The 22975-nt window shown below is 49.9% G+C and overlaps 3 protein-coding genes across 3 annotated transcripts; 2 read left to right on the top strand and 1 right to left on the bottom strand.

The window, feature by feature from the left end:
- The first annotated feature begins 10717 nt into the window (after positions 1-10717).
- On the top strand, positions 10718-14499 carry LOC123098727 (alcohol dehydrogenase-like 7). The gene is made up of 10 exons (XM_044520791.1): positions 10718-10873; positions 11013-11149; positions 11346-11392; positions 12862-13187; positions 13252-13334; positions 13414-13489; positions 13583-13647; positions 13751-13846; positions 13921-14082; positions 14172-14499. The coding sequence occupies exons 1-10, from the start codon at positions 10837-10839 to the stop codon at positions 14286-14288; spliced, it is 1146 nt and encodes a 381-aa protein (XP_044376726.1). The 5' UTR covers positions 10718-10836; the 3' UTR covers positions 14289-14499.
- A 162-nt stretch (positions 14500-14661) lies between these two features.
- On the top strand, positions 14662-16231 carry LOC123098725 (tropomyosin-1, isoforms 33/34). The gene has a single exon (XM_044520790.1). The coding sequence runs from the start codon at positions 14737-14739 to the stop codon at positions 16144-16146; it is 1410 nt and encodes a 469-aa protein (XP_044376725.1). The 5' UTR covers positions 14662-14736; the 3' UTR covers positions 16147-16231.
- Positions 16232-20354: 4123 nt separating this feature from the next.
- On the bottom strand, positions 20355-21539 carry LOC123098724 (uncharacterized). Its single transcript, XM_044520789.1, has one exon. It carries the CDS (start codon positions 21350-21352, stop codon positions 20846-20848), a length of 507 nt encoding a protein of 168 aa, XP_044376724.1. The 5' UTR covers positions 21353-21539; the 3' UTR covers positions 20355-20845.
- Positions 21540-22975: the final 1436 nt, after the last annotated feature.

Below are 22975 nucleotides of genomic sequence, written 5' to 3'. Positions count from 1 at the left end.
AGTTGGAGCGTTGAATGCTTGCGCTTCCCCGACAGAGGGAAACAACTTGTAGCCAAGCATCTTTGGCCACGGTGTAAGGCCGAAGATGAGGAAGATCTTCGGGTGGGATTGCTTCTTGGATGATGAAGAGGGCATTCTCATTGAATTGATGATCCACAACTTCTCTAGGAGTGAAGTTACTTCGGTCATGCGGATAAAAACCCTCTTCAATGATTCTCCAAAGGTTAGTGTTCACATGATTTAAATGACGCTTAAAACGATAGACCCAAGAATCAAAATCTACATTGTTCTCAATCTTAGGGGTCGGGCCGGCATGATTCAAATGAGTGGAAGGGAGCGGTCCACCATAGACAGGTCGAGGTTCCACATGGGCAAAGATGCCGGTCCCATTTTTATCACTAGAACAAGGAGCTTTCTCGCTAGAAGCTTCCCCCTTGTCAGAGGTAGCATCCGTCACCTTGTTAGCGGGATCACCCACTTTCAACGGTGCGGTGGTAAGTTTAAGCCCTTCTAAGAATTTATTCAACATGCTTTCGACCTTGGTCGTCATGGAGGTTTTCAATGTGTCCAACGCCACATTGAATTCCTCACGAGAGACCGCGGTTCCCCATCTCCCGTAGACGAGACTGGATTCTCACCGGAGTGCTCCTCCACACCGTCTACGACATCAACCATACTCTTTGGACGGTAAAGTCCTTAATAAAGAGACGAGGCTCTGATACCAATTGAAAGGATCGATATAGTTGACTAGGAGGGGGGGGTGAATAGGCAACTAACAATTTTTAGCTTTTCTTTACCAAATTAAACTTTGCATCAAAATAGGTTGTCTAGATATGCAACTAAGTGAACAACCTATATGATGCAATGACAACAAGCACGCAAGCAAGTAAGAGATATAACCCGAGTAAACTTGCGAAAGTAAAGGAACGAGATAACCAAGAGTGGAGCCGGTGAAGACGAGGATGTGTTACCGAAGTTCCTTCCTTTTGAAGGGAAGTACGTCTCCGTTGGAGCGGTGTGGAGGCACAATGCTCCCCAAGAAGCCACTAGGGCCACCGTATTCTCCTCACGCCCTCACACAATGCGAGATGCCGTGATTCCACTATTGGTGCCCTTGAAGGCGGCGACCGGACCTTTACAAACAAGGTTGGGGCAATCTCCACAACTTAATTGGAGGCTCCCAACGACACCACAAAGCTTCACCACAATGGACTATGGCTCCGCGGTGACCTCAAGCGTCTAGGGTGCTCAAACACCCAAGAGTAACAAGATCCGCTAGGGATAAGTGGGGGGAATCAAATTTCTCTTGGTGGAAGTGTAGATCGTGGCCTTCTCAACCAATCCCGAGCAAATCAACAAATTTGATTGGCTAGGGAGAGAGATCGGGCGAAAATGGAGCTTGGAGCAACAATGGAGCTTTTGGGGGGAGAGATAGATCAACTTTGGGGAAGAAGACCCCCTTATATAGTGGGGGGAACAAACCAACCGTTACCCCACTTCTGCCCCGCAGAGAGCGGTACTACCGCTGTGCCAGCGGTACTACCGCTTGCCACTATAAGCGGTACTACTGCTCCTCATCGCGGTACTACCGCTTGGCCCACAGCGGTACTACCGCGGTGGGAGGGCGGTACTACTGCATACGAGCGGTACTACGGCACCCCACAGCCGCGGCCAGTACCGTAAAACCCGACACGAAAAAAGAGCCCTCGAATCGAGGCGGTACTAGCACGAGACCACCGCGGTACTACGGCTGGGGGCTACTCGTGGTACTACTGCTCTGGAGCGGTACTACCGCTCCCAGAGTGGTACTACCGCTTGTGGCACCCAAGCGGTACTACCGCTCCGTCACGTGGTACTACCGCTGGGACCAGAGTGAGCACACAAATGGGGGCTACTAGCGGTACTACTGCTCTGGGCGGTACTACCGCTCCAGAGCGGTACTACCGCTTGTAGCACCCAAGCGGTACTACCGCTCTGGCCCGCGGTACTACCGCTGGGACCAGAGAAGGCACATTGAGAAGAGAAACAAGCCCATCATCGAAACGGAAAGGCTCGGAGGGAGGGGCAAAGGAAGTGTACGTGATGATTCCGCCCTAGCCTTTCCAAAACGGACCCCCTCTTGATAGTACGGTGATCCCTATGAAACTAGTCCACCAAACTAATCCGAAAGGACTACACCGTCTTCGCTTCAAGCTCCGAGGGGAGGGAATCGTCTCGTGCCAAAAGGATGAATCTCTGAAAAACACTCAATGCACACGATTAGTCCGCAAAAGCATTGTCATCAATCACCAAAACATCTTAGGGATAAATATGCCCTTACAAAAAGCAACCGTGAGTACTCATCCAAAGTACTCGCAAGCAAGGAGCTACACTACATATGCATGGGTATATGTGTAAAGGGCCATATCGGTGGACTGAACTGCAGAATGCCAGAATAAGAGGGGGATAGCTAATCCTGTCGAAGACTACGCTTCTGGCCACCTCCATCTTGCAGCATGTAGGAGAGAGTAGATGGTAAGTTCACCAAGTAGCATCGTATAGCATAATCCTACCCGGCGATCCCCTCCTCGTCGCCCTGTTAGAGAGCGATCACCGGGTTGTATCTGGCACTTGGAAGGGTGTGTTTTATGAAGTATCCAGTTCTAGTTGTCATAAGGTCAAGGTACAACTCCGGGTCGTCCCTTTACCGAGGGACACGGCTATTCGAATAGATAAACTTCCCTGCAGGGGTGCACCACATAACCCAACACGCTTGATCCCATTTGGCCGGACACACTTTCCTGGGTCATGCCCGGCCGCGGAAGATCAACACGTCGCAGCCCCACCTAGGCTCAACAGAGAGGTCAGCACGCCGGTCTAAATCCTATGCGCACCGGGGTCTGGGCCCATCGCCCATTGCACACCCGCACGTTGCGTACGTGGCCGGAAGCAGACCTAGCCTAGCAGGCGTTCCAGTCCAATCCGGCGCGCGCCGCTCCATCGCTGACGTCACGAAGGCTTCGGCTGATACCACGACGTCGAGTGCCCATAACTGTTCCCGCGTAGTTGGTTAGTGCGTATAGACCAAATGGCCAGACTCAGATCAAATACCAAGATCTCGTTAAGCGTGTTAAGTATCCGCGAACGCCGACCAGGGCCAGGCCCACCTCTCTCCTAGGTGGTCTCAACCTGCCGGTCGCTCCGCCACAAAGTAACAGTCGGGGGCCGTCAGGAACCCAGGCCCACCTCTACCAGGATGGAGCCACCTGTCCTTTCAGCCCCCTCATCAGAATCACTTGCGGGTACTCAACGAGCTGACCCGACTTTAGTCACCACATGTGTCATGTATATAAAGTATATAGTATATACCCGTGATCACCTCCCGAAGTGATCACGGCCCAGTAGTATAGCATGGCAGACGGACAAGAGTGTAGGGCCACTGATGGAACACTAGCATCCTATACTAAGCAGTAGGATAACAGGTAAGGGTAACAACTGCAGCAACAATGACAGGCTATGCAACAGAATAGGATTAATCGAAAGCAGTAACATGCTACACTACTCTAATGCAAGATGTATAGAGAAGAATAGGCGATATCTGGTGATCAAGGGGGGGGGGCTTGCCTGGTTGCTCAGACAAGAAGGAGGGGTCGTCGGTGACGTAGTTGACCACAGGGGCATCAACATCGTCACGGGGTCTACCGAAGAGAAGAGGGGGGAGAAACAGTAAATACATAGCAAGCAAGTGCATAACAGGACAACAGGCAGAGCTAGACGTGTTCTAACGCGGTATGAGGTGATACCGGTGAAGGGGGGAAACATCCGGGAAAATATCCCCGGTGTTTCGCGTTTTCGGACAGACGAACCGGAGGGGGAAAGTTGCATGTTTTCTATGCTAGGGATGTGTGACGGACGAACGGGCTACGTATCCGGATTCATCTCGTTGTTCTGAGCAACTTTCATGTACAAAGTTTTTCCATCCGAGCTACGGTTTATTTTATATGATTTTCTAAAGTTTTAAATCATTTTTAGAATTTATTTAATTTATTTAATTCAACATTATCCAGAATAGTGTTTGCTGACGTCATCATGACGTCAGCAGTCAGCAGAGGCGTTGACTAGTCAACTGACGTGTGGGTCCCGTTCGTCATTGACTGTTTAGTTTAATTAGGGTTTAACTAATCTAATTATTGTTTAATTAAACTAACTAGTTAATCGGATTAATTAAATAGGATTAATTAATTAATTATTTTAATTCTTTTTTTATATTCATTTTTTAACGTTCCAGGGGCTGGGCCCCGGTTGTCAATGGCCAGAGGCCTTAGCGGGTGCGGTGCTAACGGGTGGGAGCCCACGAGGAGTGGGCGTAGCCCGCCCGAGTGGGACAAGGCCGCCGGGCGCCGCGGGCAACCCGTGGGGGGGGGAGTGGACGGCAGGAGGCCGTGGATGGTGCGGCAACGAGCCGCGTGGGCCGGGGAGTAGGGCGTCGTCCTGGCCAACAGCGGTAGGCGTGCATGCCGGCGCAGTGGCCGGAGGCGGGGCGTGGGTGGCAGGGCGCCGCTGGGGCGATGCGGGGCGGGACGAGCGAGGACACAGGCGGGGAGGCCGGGACGTGCAGTGATGGCAAGTGGCGGCGGTCGCCGCATGGCGAGCAGAGGCGGAAAGCGGCGGCAGTTCCGACAGCAGCAGGGACAGAGGCGCGCCTCGGGCAGACGTGCGCGAGCGAGGGCGCGGCCAAGTCGTGCGCGGAGCGGGGGTTACGGCAACGAGATTGAGGGGGGAGGTGGGGGATCGTCGGAGAGGCTCACTGCGGAGCTCGTGGAGGGCTCGGTGAAGCCGGGGGAGGTCGGGGCCGTCCGGCGCGGTGGGGATGAGGACGACGGTTCCGGGCGACAGCGGTTGGCGTCGGGGCAGCGAGCACGGCGTCCTGCGAGGAGGGCGACGGGGGGGGGGAGGGAGCGGCGCCGACGCCGGGGCCTCAGGCGGCGGTGGTCGGAGATGGGCGACAGGGACGACGGGGCGCCGGCGATGGGCACAGGGGCAAGGCGCCCCGATCCAGCTCGCGTTCGGGAGGAGGAGCGAGGGGAGACGGGTTCGTGGGGAAAGTGGGGTTCGGTTGGGCTAGGGTTTCCCCAGGGGGGTTATGGAGAGGAGATAGGTGGGCCGGCTGGGTTAGTGGTTGACCGGCTCGGCCGTTTGGCCCAGTTGGCCAGGGGGGCTCTCTCTCTGTCTCCTTTTATTTCCTTTCTGTTTCTTTACTTTTTTTACTGTTTTCTTTTAATTTACTTTTGTTAGTTTAGTTTCTTTAAAATACCAAGTTAGCACCTAAATTAGTATTATCAAAATAGGCCACTGCCAAACCTAGTTTGGACCCAAAATTATTTAGTTTAATATTTTTGTACTTTCAAAAGCAATTAAATTATTATTTTAGCCACTGTTTTTAATTAGTTCAGGGCATTTAAACACTTTGTAAAAGGTTGGTTCCACCATCAAAACTAGTTAGTGATTATTGGCCACATGATGAACATTTTAGTTTTAATGTTTCAAAACTTTTGTTGTTGGCCCCTATTTCAAATTTGAATTTGGATCGGTTATGAAGTAATGTGAGATTAGCAACAGTGATCGTGGTGATGTGGCATCATTAGCAGGGTTTTGCTGTAGCTTAAATATCCAGGCGTCACAAGTTCGCACGAATCGAGACTGGGATTTGTCACTCTGTATGATGGAGAGGTATCTCTAGGCCCACTCAGTAATGCATCATCATAATGAGCTCAGTGTGACTAATGAGTTAGCCACGGGATCATGCGTTACGGAACGAGTAAAGAGATTTGCCGGTAACGAGAATGAACAAGGTATAGGGATACCGACGATCGAATCTCGGGCAAGTACCATACCGATAGACAAAGGGAATTGTATACGGGATTGATTGAATCCGCGATATTGTGGTTCATCCGATGAGATCATCGTGGAACATGTGGGAGCCAATATGGGTATCCAGACCCCGCTATTGGTTATTGGCCGGAGAGGTGTCTCGGTCATGTCTGCATGGTTCCCGAACCCGTAGGGTCTACACACTTAAGGTTCGGTGACGCTAGAGTTGTTATGGGAAATAGTATGTGGTTACCGAAGGTTGTTCAGAGTCCCGGATGAGATCCCAGACGTGACGAGGAACTCCGGAATGATCCGGAGGTGAAGATCGATATATTGGACGAAGGGTATTGGAGTCCGAAATTGTTCTCGGAGTACCGGGTGACGACCAGCGTGACCGAAAGGTGTTTCGGAGGCCCCGACAAGCATTGGGGGGCCTTATGGGCCAAGGGGAGGGGGCACATCAGCCCACTAAGGGGCTGTGCGCCCCTCCCACCCCATCTCACGTAACGTGGAGAGGTGGGGGCGCCTCGCCTAGGGCAGCCACCCCTCCCGGCTTGGGGGGCAAGTTTCCTAGGGGTGGGGGCGCCCAAACCCATCTAGGGTTTCCCCTGTGGCCGCCGCCCCTCCCCTAGGGAACCCTAGGGCGCCTCCTCCACCCCCCTTCCCCTATATATAGTGAGGGAGAGAGAGGGCAGCCGCACCCCTTCCCTGGCGCAGCCCCTCCCTCCTCCAACTCTTCCTTCTCGTCCGTAGAGCTTGGCGAAGCCCTGCAGGAATACCACAAGCTCCACCACCACGCCGTCGTGCTGCCGGAGTTCTCCCTCAACTTCTCCTCTCCCCTTGCTGGATCAAGAAGGAGGAGACGTCCCCGGGTTGTACGTGTGTTGAACGCGGAGGCGCCGTCCGTTCGGCGCTAGATCGGATCTTCCGCGATTTGACTCGCCGCGAGTATGACTCCATCAACCGTGTTCTTGTAACGCTTCCGCTTAGCGACCTTCAAGGGTATGAAGATGCACTCCCTCTCTCTCGTTGCTAGCATCTCCTAGATTGATCTTGGTGACACGTAGGAAAATTTTGAATTATTACTACGTTCCCCAACAGATGCCGGTGTCCGTGTTCAGGCACTTGCTGGTGGAGCACCAATACAATCTCCAGCTCCTGGAAGAGGACTAGCTGGAGGAGCGTGCGTCCGAAGCTCCCGTTGCGACCATGATTGAGGCGGACTCATACATCTCAAATGTATTTTTTTTATTTCATGCTATTATATTATTATTATTGTATAATTTCTTTATAGCATTTTATATTATTATTTTTGGACAAACGTATTAATCTAGTGCGCAGTGTCAGTTATTGTTTTCTACGTATTTTTTATTTTTACAAAAAACAATATCTACGGAGGTCAAAATACCCTGCCGATTTAATATGATCTTTTCGGGCACGAAGGTTCCAGGATGCATCAGATGGCAACAATCCTTTAAATACAGAAACCCTCTGAGATTTGTTTATCTGAATTTTTCCACCGTCGTAAACTTGTGTTCCGTGGAGATCCAATCTGGAGGTCTGTTCCGGTGCTCTGGCGGAGGGGAATCAATTATCGAAGGCTTTTTCATCGACGTTACTATCTTCATGACTATGTGTGAGTAGTTCCCTAAGGACTAAGGATGCAACGACGGTGACTCATCATATTGATTGATGTTTTGCTGTCTACTTATGTCATCATGCATATTGCATGCTCTATTTCTTGGAAACTTAATAGTTTCAGATTCATGCTGGATAGCGATCTTGGGTGAAGTATTAGTACTAGATGAAGTTGGATTAACAGTTTACTTGTCATGGATGTAACTTCTATATGAGATTATACCATGAATGATTATAGTCATAAATATAAATATTGCAATTTAATCGTTGCCGAACTGTAATTGTTCACCACACGTGTTTGCTTGAGAGTGATGCCACTAGTGAACCTATGGTCCCCTGTGTCTATCTTCATGTATTGAAATCTTTGTTACAATTGTTATTTTTGCTTTTACCGTTTTACTTTGCTACCAACTATATCTATCACTTGAAGTTTAATCTTCTAACTAGAAAGACAAGGCGATTGCCAACCCTCTTGTCAGGTTAGGGACAATTTTGTTTGTGTTTTATGTGCACACACCATTCACTTTGTTTTGCTAGGAGACTCCTACGGGTTCTATAAACCTTGGTTCTCTAACCAAGGGAAATACTTATTACTAAGTTACATCACCCTTACACAGGTCAATCAGGTCATGGTTGAGTCCCGGATGGCGCCCCTGTGATCCGGCACGAGCGTCAGCATCTCTGCGTCAACGAGGCGGAGCCAACTGACTCCTCGAAGGGCTGGCGGCGGAGGATGACGACGCGTCAGAGCAGCACCACGATGATGCCAAACAGGTATCTATCGTCACTTTGCCTCATTCGCGTCAGACACCAAGGACAACGAGGCTGAGCCATCCCATGTGGAGCTTGTCGACCTCACCTCCGATGGGTGGGGTAGAGTTGGATTTAGTTGTTTTTAGGTCCTTTGGCTAAGTAAAAGTAATTTCAAAAATCAATGAAAATTGGTCCAATTTTATGTGGTGACTCCAATTGGATGGTCGGCGCCCCACCCACCGTTCACGGACACGTCCAAACATGTGTGTAGACATTTGGTGTCGTCCATTTGGTGGTCCGCATCGGAGTTGCCCTTAGGGTTGTTATTTGGTCGCGAAAGTATACTACATGTCAAAGCCTCATTTTTTGGTAAATTCCCTAAAATACATTATCGGCTTCGTAAATTCTAGGCCGAAGTTTTGCACTCTAAAGCTTTCAAATTTTGAAATTTGCAGCTTTCAAAATTTAAAACTTAGGAGATTTTCGAAACTGTCAGAAAATCATGAATTCTACTTCCTTTGTTCTAGTATTCAAACAAATTCCCAACCTAGACAGATGGTGAGTGGTAAAATAATCTTCACAGTTTGGGAAAGTACTTAATAGTGCGCTTGTTTTTCTCTTAATACCTCGATGTAGCGATTTAATGCACCTCAAAATCTGAACAAATAATGATTGGCAAGATAAAAATAAACTTATAAGAAAAAAGATACGCCCCTAAATCGGGAGGGGAGAGAGTAAGGGCATCTAAAGCCAGACTGAGCAAATTTGGCCCCTTAAACGTCCACAGACGCGCCCGATTAGTATCCGGGCGTATTTGTTTTGACTCCCTATTTGTGCATCCACGCAACCACGTCCTTCACTTTTTTTCTATACATCTAGTCACATGCATGTGATTGATGGAGAAGGAGAGAAAGAAAGAAAAATCTCTACTCTCACAAAAAATAGAGTTGGTGATGATGGTGTGCCTGCCCGATTTATATCTAACGGATAGGAAAAGAAACTATGGCAATTTTCCAAAAAGATACCCACACCCCTCTGCACATTTGCAAATAAAGCCTTCCCTCGTTCATCCTTTTCTCCTACAAGACAAACTACTCATACAAATGCATCTTGATATTCCGTGCAACGCACGAGCATCTTGCTAATAATAATACAGAAAGTAAAAAAAGATGCTTCGTGATGGGCCAAATCCTATGTGACTCAGAACCACTGACTAGACACGCCCGGACACTCCTCATACTCATCCAATATATGAGGCCAATATGAGTATGTCTCTCCCGTCCAGTCAATGGTCTTGCGTCTGTCTTATTAAAAAAAATTGGAGTACGACCCTTTTAGGCATTTATTCATTCATCCATCGTACTCCCTCCGTCTAGGTGTGTAAATCATCTTATGTTGTGCACCGTGAGCAAGGCGGAGAGGAAAACGAGAAAACTGTCTTTTTGCTAATTAATAGTATTGCATGCAATGAACTAACCACTGCATGTCATGTTTGGTAGTCTCAAGTCATTGAAAGCATGCACGGCCCACATCTCTTATTGGTTGATATGTCACAAAACAAGAAAATGAGGAGGGAGTTAATGTACCGTGCCTAAGTGTTTTAGGATTATTTGGTTTTCGTAAGGTGACTTACACACCTAGACGGAGGGAGTACTGCACAGTCTAACTGCACCTCGTCATTGATCTTGCGTCCGTCTGGTTAATTTGGGGAGTCGGATGTAGATGCTGCTGTTATAGATTTCATACTCCCTCCGTCTAGGTGTACAAGTCATTTTAGATTGTGCACCGGGACCAAGGCGGAGGGGGAAACGAGAGAATTAATGTTTCTTTGCTAATTAATAGCATTGAATGCAATGAACTAACCATTGCATGTCATGTTTGGTACTCCAAGGTGGAGTAGTCTCAAGTCATTGAAAGCATGAACAGCCCACATCTTTTATTGGTTAATATCTCACGAAACAAGAAACGAGAAGGGAGTTAATGTACCGTGCCTAAGTGTTTTGGGATTATTTGGTTTTCGTAAGGTGACTTACACACTTAGACGAAGGGAGTACTTATAGAACAATACAGATTTTCAGAAATTTCAAATTCCACACAAGAAATAAGAAGACAGATGTCACATGATGGGTCCCGCTTCACTGGAGAGGGAAGCCCGAGGGAGAGAAAAATCTACATGGTCCCCAACGTTTGGCTGCGTGCACAGTACATGCATGCAACAGCCGCTGTGCGCCCCGGCGGGGGTCACCGCGCTCGCCCAAGAGTCATCTCGAGTTCTATTTTTCACCGAAAAGGAAAAACACTGTACTTATGTACTAGGCCGCGTTCCATCGATTTCATGAAGTATATGTGTTGCTCCCCGAATGATTTTTCTCATCCGGTTTATTGCTACTTTTGTGTGGTCTAGGGTAAATAATCGGCATCTGGTGTTCTGGTGCAGATACCCTGGGCCTTTGTGGCGCTTTCGAAGATGAAACTGGAGAAGAATGCAGGTCCATATATAAACAGGCGCTATCCTGCCGGCCTCCCTCCCGAGCTCCCTTCAAACACTCCAACCAGACACCCCATCAGCAACATCGTCTTCTCCCGCCAACGCCGATGGAGGACAAGTGCCCCAAGCCCATCCGCTGCAAAGGTACGCCGCCAAAATCAAAATCACCGAGCTTTTCCGCATGAAACGTCCGCAGTAGCTAGCGATTCTGCTCCGTGCCCCGTCTTTTCTCGCGCGCCATGCATGGGCGTATGGCTAACCGTGTTGCCATGGCGGCGAGCAGCGGCCGTGTGCAGGGCCGCCGGCGAGCCGCTCGCCGTGGAGGAGGTGGTCGTGGACCCGCCCAAGGCCCACGAGCTCCGCATCAAGATCGTCTGCACCTCGCTCTGCCACAGCGACGTCACCTTCTGGCGCATGAAGGTACGCCCTCCGTCCATCCACCATCTCCGCTCCACCGTGAGCGCGCGTCCGCCATTGCTGTGCGCCTTTGCTGCTCCACAGCACAGCGGCTCACGCGCCGCCCAGGAGGACAGCCCATGCACGCGCGCGCGGTACTCGCCCCACACGTGTGAACGCCATTTATGACGCGTGTCTGCTGCTGCCCGTGCGTTTGCAGGACTTCCCCGGCGTCTTCCCGAGGATATTTGGCCACGAAGCGTTCGGGTGAGTGCTCCGTTTCCCATCCCTGTCTGTCCGTCCGTAGAATTGTAGTACCCCGCGCGCACTCTCTTTGAAAATTCCGCGCGTTCGTCTCCGGCGTTGATCTTGCAAGTCAAGCCTGCACGGCACATCATGGGTTTCGACCCAAATCGGCATGTGTACACACCTCTCACGACCCTCCTTTTTCTAGGGATGTACATTGCCCGGCACTGTTTGATAGGAACAGAGTAGAAAGTTGCTGCTTCCAGTGTACTGAATATCTTCTGTCTCTGTAAAAACGTGTGCATGTCATCTAATTGTCAACAAACTAATTAATGGGAAAATGCACCTCGACCAAGAAATATCAAGTGGGTCCTTATAAAGACTTAGAAAAAAAACAACTATTCTAAGTCTTCAGTAATGGTGAAGGAAACTTTAGAAAAGTGGGCGAACTTTAGTAAATTTGATGCAGAGGCCGGGGTAAACTTTAGTAAGTTTTTTGTCGTATACGTATAGAACACGTAATGCATCACTTGATGCAGAGGCCGGGGGGAAAACTTTAGTAGAAATATTGTGATCTTTTTTATGGCCAGCTCTTACTATGACTTGAAAACAAAATTAGAAAAGCGGGTGAACTTAAATTTGAAAAAACAGAAAATTCCCTGAAGTAACTGTTGGCTTTTTATCAATTTTTCTGTGTAGTACTAAGTCTCACGATGGACACAGTACACCCCCTTGTACGGCTTTGCCATCATAGTTGTAATGGACCTTCGCTATGCAACCGATAGATGAAGGGAAAATCATACTTTTCATCCCTCATCTTTATTGAAATAATTTATCCCCCAACTTCAACCCATGAAGCCGTAGTATCTCAACTTTCAAAACCAGGTAGTTTAGTCCTTCAGACCGTTTGAGGTGGTTTCCTGTCTGCATGGGCATGGTTTTGATAGAGACCCGACAAGTCGCATATGTTTGAATATTATCACATTATCTGGTATTAGCATGTTATTCTGGTATTTAGAAAACAATATTATTATCACATTATCTGGCTATTCAAAAACAAATTGAAGTCTATTATTCCGTTTTCTTTTAAAAAAAATATGAAAAGACATATGCATTATCTATCAGTAACTGTTATAAGCAAGTACAGATTTTTCGCAAAAATAAAAATAAAAACAAGCAAGTACAGATGAAATTCTAACAAGACACAACTCTAGGGATTGTTCTAATGATTGGGATAGTAGGTTAAAGTGAAATATGATAAATGCCCCCCCATGTCATTGACTATGGTAGGCTGGAGCCTGCAAATGAGCTCGGCCCAAAAAACTGATTTATTTTTTGGATAATTCAATCAATCTTTACCTGAGTATTCTCGGATTTTTTTCACACATTTTGCTGGGCCGTCTGAAACTTTTGACAGTTTCTCTATTCTTCGGCCAGATGTGAAGTCACGCAAATTTGTGTTTCTGGTGACCGTCGATCCGTGACTGCAGGGTGGTGGAGAGCACCGGCGAGCACGTGGAGGGCTTCGCGGCGGGGGACGCGGTGGTGCCGACGTTCCTGGCGCAGTGCAGCGAGTGCGCGGACTGCAGGTCGTCGCGGAGCAACGTGTGCTCCAAGTACCGGTTCGCGGTGCGGCCGGGGATGCCGCGCGACGACACCACCCGCTTCCGCGACGGCGACGGGAACCCCATCCACCACCTGTTCGGCGTGTCCAGCTTCAGCGAGTACACCGTGGTGGACGTGACCCAGGTCGTCAAGGTCGACCCCGCCGTGCCGCCGGCCACCGCCTGCCTCCTCAGCTGCGGCGCCACCACCGGTCAGTCCACTACACCCACTGTTTGTGATCAGTATACAGTACGTACTAAAATGTTTGGGATCAGGCGTCGGAGCGGCATGGAAGCTGGCCAAGGTCGAGCCTGGATCTTCAGTCGCTATCTTCGGCCTCGGCGCCGTCGGATTGGCGGTAATATGATTCCTACTATTGTCATGGTTAGCCATCGCAGTCCATTGCAGAAACTAACTGACCAACGTTTCGCGGTCAGGTGGCTGAAGGCGCCAGGATATGCGGGGCGTCGAAGATCATCGGCGTGGACTTGAACCCCGATAAAGAAGAGCTCGGCAAGGCCTTCTTCCGCTTTACGCCATGAAATTGCTCTGAAAACTGCACTGAATACTTAAGTCGTTCTGTTGTCTGACACGTTCCAATTTCAGGAAAGAAGTTTGGCGTGACACATTTCATCAATCCAAAAGAACTTGGGGAGAAAACTGTGAGCCAGGTGAGCACCTGTCCATGCTGTTTCGCCAGTGGCCTCGTGATCAGGTCAATGTTTGTGTCGAAACCGTGCACTTAGACACCTCGTTTTTCCATGATATAAACAGGTGATCATCGAGATGACCGACGGCGGCGCCGACTACTGCTTCGAGTGCATCGGGCTGGCGGCGCTGATGAACGACGCCTTCCAGAGCTCCCGGGCGGTATGTGCACACACACTCGTCCATCTGTCATGCAAAGATGACTTTCACTTCCTGACATGGCTTTGCCGACGCAGGGATGGGGCAAGACGATCATCCTCGGGGTGGAGATGCACGGCGCCCCTCTCACCATATCTTCGCTGGAGATCCTTCACGGGAAATGCGTAATGGGATCGCAATTCGGAGGCGTGAAGCCCAAGCAGGACATTCCGATCCTCGCCGACAAGTACCTGAACAAGGTGACACTCATCAGACTGACCATGCGTGGCACTGTCGATGTTCGAGAGCTTCTGATTCAGAGAATTTTTCCATGTGTTTTGTTTTGTAGGAGCTGGAGCTGGATAAGTTCATAACCCACGAGGTTGGCCTCAAGGACATCAACACGGCGTTCGACCTGCTGCTGCAGGGGAAGAGCCTCAGGTGCACCATATGGATGGACAAGTGACAATGTTGCATGAATCTGAGGCAGTTTGGTGGAGTTTGCTGCTCGTTCCAGTACAAAATAATTGGGTTTCATTGCTGCCGCGTGTAGAAGTCCTCTTTGTGCCGTGCATGTGTTGACTTAATGTGCCGATGTAACTCCATCCATCCGTGTTAAACTCCATTGTTCATCAGTACACTATCACCAGTTGTGTGAACTGCAACAGTTATCTGTCTGTCTCCGTTAGTGCAATATACGTTGACTTGTTTCTTGAGTGATTCAGAGAAGTCTCGGGCGTGATCTTTTCTTGATGAAAAACCAGAACTTTCACATGTTCCTAAACCAAAGCTAACAACCGTCTCAACTTGTCATCACGCCCAAATTTAGGCACCCGGTTCCCAGCCACATATTTACCAACCACTTCGAGCGCACGCGCAATGCGCCTCCCTCTTTTATCCTCTTCTTCCCCCACATGCCTAAAATTTTAGCGCATTGCCAACCGCGGCACCGTTATGGCCTGAGCGTTCTTGCCCCGATCGCCGTGCAGCATTTCAACAGACGGATGCAGGCGGTCCGGCCGGACATGGAGCAGCAGGTCACCGAGCTCCGCGGCGAGCTGCGCAAGGTGCGGGAGGAGCGCGACCGCGCCCACCGCGTGCTGGAGGTGACGGAGTGGAAGGCGCTGGACTCGGCCAACGACCGCACCACCATCGAGACGCTGGAGGCGCGGCTGGACGCGTCGCGGGAGTCCGAGTCCCGGATGCTCGAGTCGCTGTCGCTGCAGACCAAGCAGCTGGAGATCACCAAGATGGCGCTCGAGGAGGCCAGGATCGACGTCGCGTCGCTAAGGGACACGGTGCAGCGGCTCGAGGCCAGCGCCGTCGCCGTCGCCGCCGCCAAGCCGAGGGGCCGGTACGACCGCGAGCTGCAGCGGGTCAGCGGCGAGCTGCGGGTGGCGCTGGCGGCGGAGGAGAAGAACAAGCGGGCCATGGAGGAGCTGGTGCTGGCGCTCAAGGAGGTGAACGCGGAGCTGCACACCACACGGCAGCAGCTGGCGCGCGCGCAGCACGAGTCGGAGACGGCGCGGCTCGAGTCGGACCGGCTGCACGTGTCCCTGAAGCGCAAGGACGACAAGGTCCGCGCGCTGTCCGACGAGGTGGCCCGGCTCCGCTCCGACGCCGAGGAGGCGTTCGCCACGTTCCGGGGCAAGGAGGCCGGGTTCACGGCGTGCATGAAGTCCTCGGAGGCGGAGCTGGCCGCGTCCCGGCGCGAGAACGCGCGGCTGCTCGAGTCGCAGCGGTCCGGGCGGCACGAGGTGGCCAAGCTGCGGGACATCCTGAAGCAGGCCGTCAAGGACACCAAGTTCGTCAAGGAGGCGCTGGAGGAGGCGAGGAGCGAGAACGCGGCGCTCAAGGAGATGATCGGGAGCAAGGACACCGCCGTCAAGAGCAGCAAGGAGGAGCTGGAGTGCCTCCGGGTCAGCGAGGCCGCGGCGCGCGACAGCGTCAAGGAGCTGCAGAGCCTGCTGGTGGCCGTGAGCCCCACCCCCACCCCGTCCGCGGCGGCGGGAGCGGGCAGGTCGTTCGACCTGGAGGTCGACCCGTCGTCGCCGTCGCCGCGGACGCCGACGGATCAGCCGCCGCCCGAGGGCGAGAGCCGGCTGTCGGACGCGAGGATGAAGCCGCCGCCGGACGGGTTCACGCTGCCGCGGCAGATGTCGGAGAGCTTCGAGGGGTCGGTGTACGACATCTTCGGGACGGTCGAGGAGCCCAAGGCCGAGATGGGCGTCTTCACCAGGATGCCGACGATGCCTGGCCGGCGGCGCGTGGTCATGCGCAAGGTCGGCAGCTTGTTCCGGTGGAAGAGTTTCAACAACAAATAGCAACTTTGTGATGCTGGCAGTGGGATCGGTCTGCCGTGTATATGTTGTATAATGTCCTTGGTATTGGTAGTTTTTTGTTGGCTAATTGGCGTCTTTGTTCCGGTGGGCGGGATATTTCGTTGCCTAGTGATAAAAATTGCTCTTGTAAGTGACTAAGTGTGTATACGTGATCACCTGAATACTGCTTGGAAATGCTATTTTACAGCGCCGGCGCGTGACATGTCAAGCCCGAGGTGAGTCTTTTTGTTTGTAACGGAGGCAAAAGTTGTACCCTGTCTCATTCACAGATGCCCACGCTAGATAGCATGGAACATAAAATTCTCTAAGGCATACTCTCGACCAACCTATCTTACAACAAATACTTCGCACACAACCCCACAAGATAAAAAAAAGGCTAAGGTTATCGTCATCACTCCTCTACAAGCAACCGACTCCGATTTCATCATCGACGACAACCGATGAAGCCCTCCCCAAGTCCCAACAACATATGCGTGAAGCCGCGCTAAGGTCAACCAAATAATTGACCACATAGGCCGGAAATAAGATGGGTGTGTGCTTAATGAGTACAATACTCATGTTACTGAGTGCCGGACCTACTTTCCAAAATTAACCTAAATGATTCAATTTCAGGGATCACTCTCACATACCAAGGACATGACTATTCCGATGGCATGGGCGAAAAGTTTATCTGGGTTTGTACGTTGCATTAGGTACGGCGCGGCTCCTCGCGGCCGATAGGCTATCCGTGAAGGGGTGGTCTTGTAGCATGCTTGCCCCCTCCACGGTAATGCCCTTGAGACAATGAGTCGCCTCACTTAGGGGTGCAACATCTCGTGGCAGGTGCGGCACACGCTTCGCTTTGGTGACTAACCATGCATTCTCGAGTTCCAGGCTATGTTGACATTAAAGTGTTCTTTCATACATTGGTGTGATTGCGTTGGGGCCTCAATTCATGCTAGGGTTAGGTCAGTAGGTGGGTGATGACACAAATAGGTTGGTAATTTAGATATATTTTGTCCCAATAGGACATTGGCCACAACTGTTATGGATTTCGCCAATATTCGTATCATTTTAATTTCTAATAAAATTTACTTGATTTTTTTCAAAGAATAACAAAACTTCGAGCAACAATGGGTCTAGCTTGTAGGCACCTTCCCCCCTCCTCCCTCCTGAGAGTCACCATTGCTTCCCTGGCTCCTCTCCCTTCTCCTCCCGTGGTCTCACCGGAAGGAGTAGGGATGTGAGAGGCATTCGGGCTGTCGCTCTGAGTAGGTGTATGATTAGATCTAGGTCTAGGATTTCCTTAGGGCGATTGACTTGATGACGTGTCAAGTTGTTCCCTAGCACTCGCAAGTCACGCCTGCAAGTCGCGTATCTAACGGTTGATTCGATGGAAGCTCATGTAGTGAGTTCAACGGTTGGCAAGAGTGGGCTGGTGTGGTTGTCCATCCTATCCTCGTTGGTCATCATGGAAATAGAATGGGAGACGGGGACATATCTACATAACACTTGACCACATCTGGCGTTCTCGAGATGTTGAAGATGGCATGAGGTACCATTGTCATCGTCTGGCCACTACATTAGCGTCAGCTCGGGAAGCTGATGATCAAAGGGAGAATCTGTTTCGATTCGCCTTGTTCAACCTCCACACATAGGCCCTTCTTCCCTTGCTTGTTGCCAGCATTGATTGCACCAAAGATGGTGGCCAAAGCGTCTCCAATGAGGTCGCTATCTATGCAGGAACCCAATTACGGTCTTGTTGTTATAGGTGGACCCTTTTATTCAAAAGGAAGGGCATGCTTGTTATTTTGCTTTCTCCCTAGGTTCTTCTTACAATGTTGTAAACTTTTTGCTAAGAAGACGTTCGAGTCCCGGCGCATGTTAAAAAATTGTTCTAACTTCTAATCAAATAAGCAACTGCAACTTATTTCGGACCTCTTGCCTCTTCTAGTGCAAATGGCCAAACTGATAATATGGCCTCACATCTCGAAAAAGTTGATATTATTGTCGAAAGTGCTATTCTGCTCGCAAGCTCAAATGCACCTGCTATGAAATGTAAAATCAAAGAAAATAGCAAAGCAAATAAAAATTAAATTTTCTTGGCAACAAACATGGATGAATTCTCTACATATGTGCAAAATTTCATAAGACTTTATGTAGACAATTCAACAATGTTTGTTTGAAAAAAAATCTGATTTTTTATTTAACTGTTCTTGGGGGAGCATTTGAGCTCGTGAGAAGAAACTTCATGTCTTGTTATTTTTCGTGTTGCTTTCCATTATTGGTGCTGCTATATGGTGCTTTGTGTGAGCGGGAGCACCAAGCTACGCGAACGGAAGAGTAACGGCCCACTTACTAGTGCGACCCGTTAACAGGTCCAACATTTTTTATGTTAAATCTCATAATTTAAATACTTTATAATAATTTTGCAAATTGGTTTAATAAATAAAATATATATTATGTCTGGTAATTTTAAGAAATGCTTGTGCATTTTTAAGTTCTTCACGAAAATTTAAAAAGTGTTTGCGCATTTTCAAAACAGGTCCAACATTTTTTTGTATTTTCTTTAAATCACATAATTTATATACTCCCGCTTTAAACTAATATAAGATCTTTCAAATCACCAATCTACACCACTTTAGTGGTCTAGAAAATCTTATATTAGTTTACAAAGTGAGTACTTTCTAATAATCTCGAAATTGGTTTAATAAAGAAAATATACATCATGATGTGTAAATTTTAAAAGTGTATGCACAATTTTCGTGAAATTTTAAAAAGTGTTCAGACATCTTCAAAATATGTACTTCTAATTTTACAAAGTGTTCCTTGTTTTCTAAAAATGTTCATGAAATTAGAGTTGACATATTTAGAAAAAAAATCATGCGCTCTCGAATGTGCTCATTTTTATTTAAATGTTTGTATGATTTCATTTTTGTGTAACTTTAAAAGTGTTTATTTATGTTAGAAATATTAGTTAAATGGTCGTGTATTTATTTCTAAACCGAGGAAGATACTTAACGCAGAAAATCTGTTCCTGAAAAAATCAAGGGAAACACGGGAACTAATAACAAAAAATGCAGCCGATAAAACTACATGAAATGGGCTAGCCCACCCTGCATCTCGCCAGCCCAGTGATGTATACTAGCATTTGCGTCATTGTGGCCTGGCCCATCAACTAGGTCGAAGTAGCAGAGCACGGCCACCGCCCGCTTCCCGCACGGCGACACGACGACCGTCCTCCGGCTCCGGCTCTCGCCCCGCGGCACCGGCCCCCTCATCTCTCCCCCCACACGCCATGTCCTGACCAAGTTTCTCCGGCCGGCCGTCCTTGGGTCGAAGGCTTCATTTGCCATTTCCACGTCGGCGCGAGGAGTCGTCGGGGTCGCTGCCAGGTCCCCATCCACCGGTCAGGGCAGGGGTGCAACTTCCACACAGTTGGAGGCGGGCGGGTGTACCAGTCACCATGGTTCCACCGGCCGCCGCCGTGCACGCGCCATCGACCGTGGACGGCACGATTCGGGGAGACATATTCTAATCTTGATTCGGAATGAGGATCCATATTCCGGCCATATATCTGGCCCAATCGGATGCAACCATTTAATCTGGTCTGCTGCACAGCTGCAGGGTACGGTCAACGGAGTTTTCTACCAGCTGTTCGTTTTTTAGACGCCTGCCGCGAAGGATTAGTATTCGGTAATGCTAAAAATCTCATTTGTTTTTTGGTTCCTCTGACCTTCTCTTGCTTCTGCGCCGGTCGTACACGGCTGCACGCACATTCCTCGTAGCTTTCGTCGTGGCCGTGGGTGCAGGCAGGTTTCCGAGCATGAACCACGTACCGTTCCTTGATCTGAGCTCGGCCTCAGGCTCAGCTACTTCGAGCGTTCGACCACTGTGCTTACATGCAGCTCGAAATGGTAACACAACTTTGTACTAAATCAACGACGATTAATATGGATTGAAGGGAGTATTGTTTTTCATGGTGTCTGTTCAGTTATGTGGGCGTACGTGTCGCGTTCTGGAGCTGCCTTACCCATCCAAGCAGGACGGACCGACGGGCTTTGGCCAAGATGGAAACAAGTCCGGATCGAGACAACCAGCTTCACGTCGAAACGATGGATCACCGGCGAAAAGATGGAAAGCAGCCGAGAAAATGGAAAGATGATTCAAGCATGACAAAAAAGCTAAAGTAACAAGAGTGGAGCAGCAGAGAAGCAATTATAGAAGAAGAAGTTAATTCTCTCTATCAGTGCGTTTGTGTGACCATCTGCGTGTATACGATGCAAACATTCCTTTCTCTTCCTCCTGATTTTGCATACTCCGTATGTTCAATCTCCTCCGTATGTTATCTTTGTCTCATATACATCGTCAATCAGAACAAGTAACGAGTACCAATAGTAACAACTAGCTAGATAGAGTAGTAGATACAAATACACGTTAATTTACATCTATACACTCTGTCCTAAAAAAATCAATAACCATATGCAATTTTTCACCATATACGTGTGCTTCTCCTTACGGTCAGCTACTTGATCTCGTGTATATACACGGCGCTTGAGAAAAATATCAAATCAAGCTCAAGAAGAGTACTTGTAAAAAATAACAGAGAAAATAAAGAAAAACAATACCCGATCGATCGAGAACCGAGAAAGGCCAAGCATGGTTTGTTCGTATGGTTGGTGGCCGGTGCCGGCCGGTCTGATCAAAAGAAAACCCACTTGGTCGACGACTTCTCCTTCATGGTGCTGGAATGGAAGAGCTCGCCGCCATCGCCTGCTTCCCCTGTTTTCCGCCGCTTCTCCGTCCCGACCAGCCTCGACAAGAACCTCCCGATCTTCTTCTTGCTGCTGCTCTTCTTCTTCTTCGCCTCGCCCTCCTTTCCCTTGGATTCTGCTGGTTTCTTCGAGGCCGTCGGCATGAGCAGCTGCGAGAAGGCGGAGACGTTGACGAAGGAGGAGCCCGCCCCGGCGCCGACGACGTGGACGGAGGTGGCGTCGGCGGAGAGGGCGGCGCGGTGGAGCGGAGGGGAGTCGGTGGAGGAGTAGGGGGAGGTGCTGGCCGAGTTTGAGGCGCGCGTCAGGGTGGTGGTGGCCGAGGAGTTGGCGGAGAGGCGGGCGAGGCGGTCGCGGAGGCAGCTCGGGCACACGCCCTTGGACAGCCGGTGCTCCGGGTGCCGCCGGCACCGGTCCTCCCAGTCCGACCTCCGCATGGCCGAAGCTCGAATCGATCGTAATCAGCTCGACCGATCGGCGTGCGCCCTCGCGTTGCCGTGTCGATCGATCCTCGTCGTGTTGGCGTTCGTGTTCTTGGCGGTGTTGATGCCCGGGGAGGGTGGGGGTGGAGAGAGGAGATATGAAGAGGAGGGGAGACCCGAGGTCGACGAAGCGAGGTGGAAATGTCAGCCTTGTCGCAAGAGGTGGTGCCAGGTGGTACTGTTTTATTGGCGCGTCAAAAGAAAAACATGAATGTTTTTTTTTCATTTCGGGTTCCTTTAGGATGCTTTTCCTTTTCCTGCCTAGTGGAGAGGGATTTTGGTGTTGGAACTGTAGCATCTATAGTAGAATTTGAAGGACAACAAGGTCACTGTGAAAGCCCGACATGAGTTGATCCCTCAACGCAAATGAGAGCGATATCACTTTCTCCGTTTGGCTCAAGGACATATTCATGTTATTTTGCTCTCATTGTATGGAATGTAATGCTCTATCCGTTTGCTTGCGCCAACTTGGTCATTTTGAGGTTCAATTGCTTGCGCCAACTTGGTCATTTTGAGGTTCGATTGCGCGCAGGATTGTAGGAGGCTATCGGACGGAGAGAGATGGCTGAGATCCACTCTCAAGCAGTTGGTGTTGGGGTTGGCGTCTCTTGAAAGAACGATCGCCAGACAACGATCGAGGATCAGGTACCTGCGGGACGGAGATGCGAATATCAAGCTGTTTCATCTGATTGCGAATGGGAGGAAGGCCAAGAACTTCATACTGGCATTCATGTGGACGGGCAGGTGGTGACAGACCAAAGGGCAAGGAGGAGGCCTTCTACTTGGCGTTCCAGGACCTGTTGGGGAAGGCATCAACGCGAGAGCATACACTCGACCTGGAATTCTTGAACATCAATCGTCTCGACCTCTCGGAGCAGGATATGATATTCCAGGAAGAGGAAGTTTGGAATGTGATCAAAGAGATGCCATCAGACAGAGCGCCGGGGCCGGATGGATTCATCGGCATCTTCTTCCAAAAAGTGTGGCCGATTGTCAAAGAGGATGTCATGGTAGCACTCCACAAACTGTTCATTGACAATGGAAGAGGATTTGGGAGACTCAATCAGGCTCTTATCACACTAATCCCCAAATGCCTAGAGGCATGCACTGTGAGAGACTTTCGGCCAATCTGTTTGGTCCACAGCATACCGAAGATTGCTTCCAAGTTGTTGGCCACTAGACTATGCAAACGAATGCCGGAGCTCGTCAACGTTAACCAATCGGCTTTCATCAAGGGGCGCAGCATACACGATAATTTCATCCTGGTGAGACAGATGGTACGAAGATTGCACAAAAGGAAGGCCAAAGGGGTGCTCCTCAAGCTGGATATATCAATAGCCTTCGACTCGCTGTCCTGGCCGTTCTTGTTCGAGGTATTAAGAGCCAAAGGTTTCTCTGAGCGTTGGCTTTCTTGGGTCGCGACGCTACTACACACTGCCAGTTCTCATGTGGTAGTCAATGGTTCGGCCGGGGAGAAGTTCATGCACGCATGTGGGCTGCGACAAGGAGAATCGCTCTCGCCTTTGCTCTTCGTGATAGCCATGGATGTGCTAACTGCGATCATCATCAAGGCCAATG

This window comes from Triticum aestivum, chromosome 4D, assembly GCF_018294505.1.
Source record: "Triticum aestivum cultivar Chinese Spring chromosome 4D, IWGSC CS RefSeq v2.1, whole genome shotgun sequence".
Classification (NCBI taxonomy): Eukaryota; Viridiplantae; Streptophyta; class Magnoliopsida; order Poales; family Poaceae; genus Triticum; species Triticum aestivum.
This window is presented reverse-complemented; position numbering and strand designations above follow the sequence as displayed.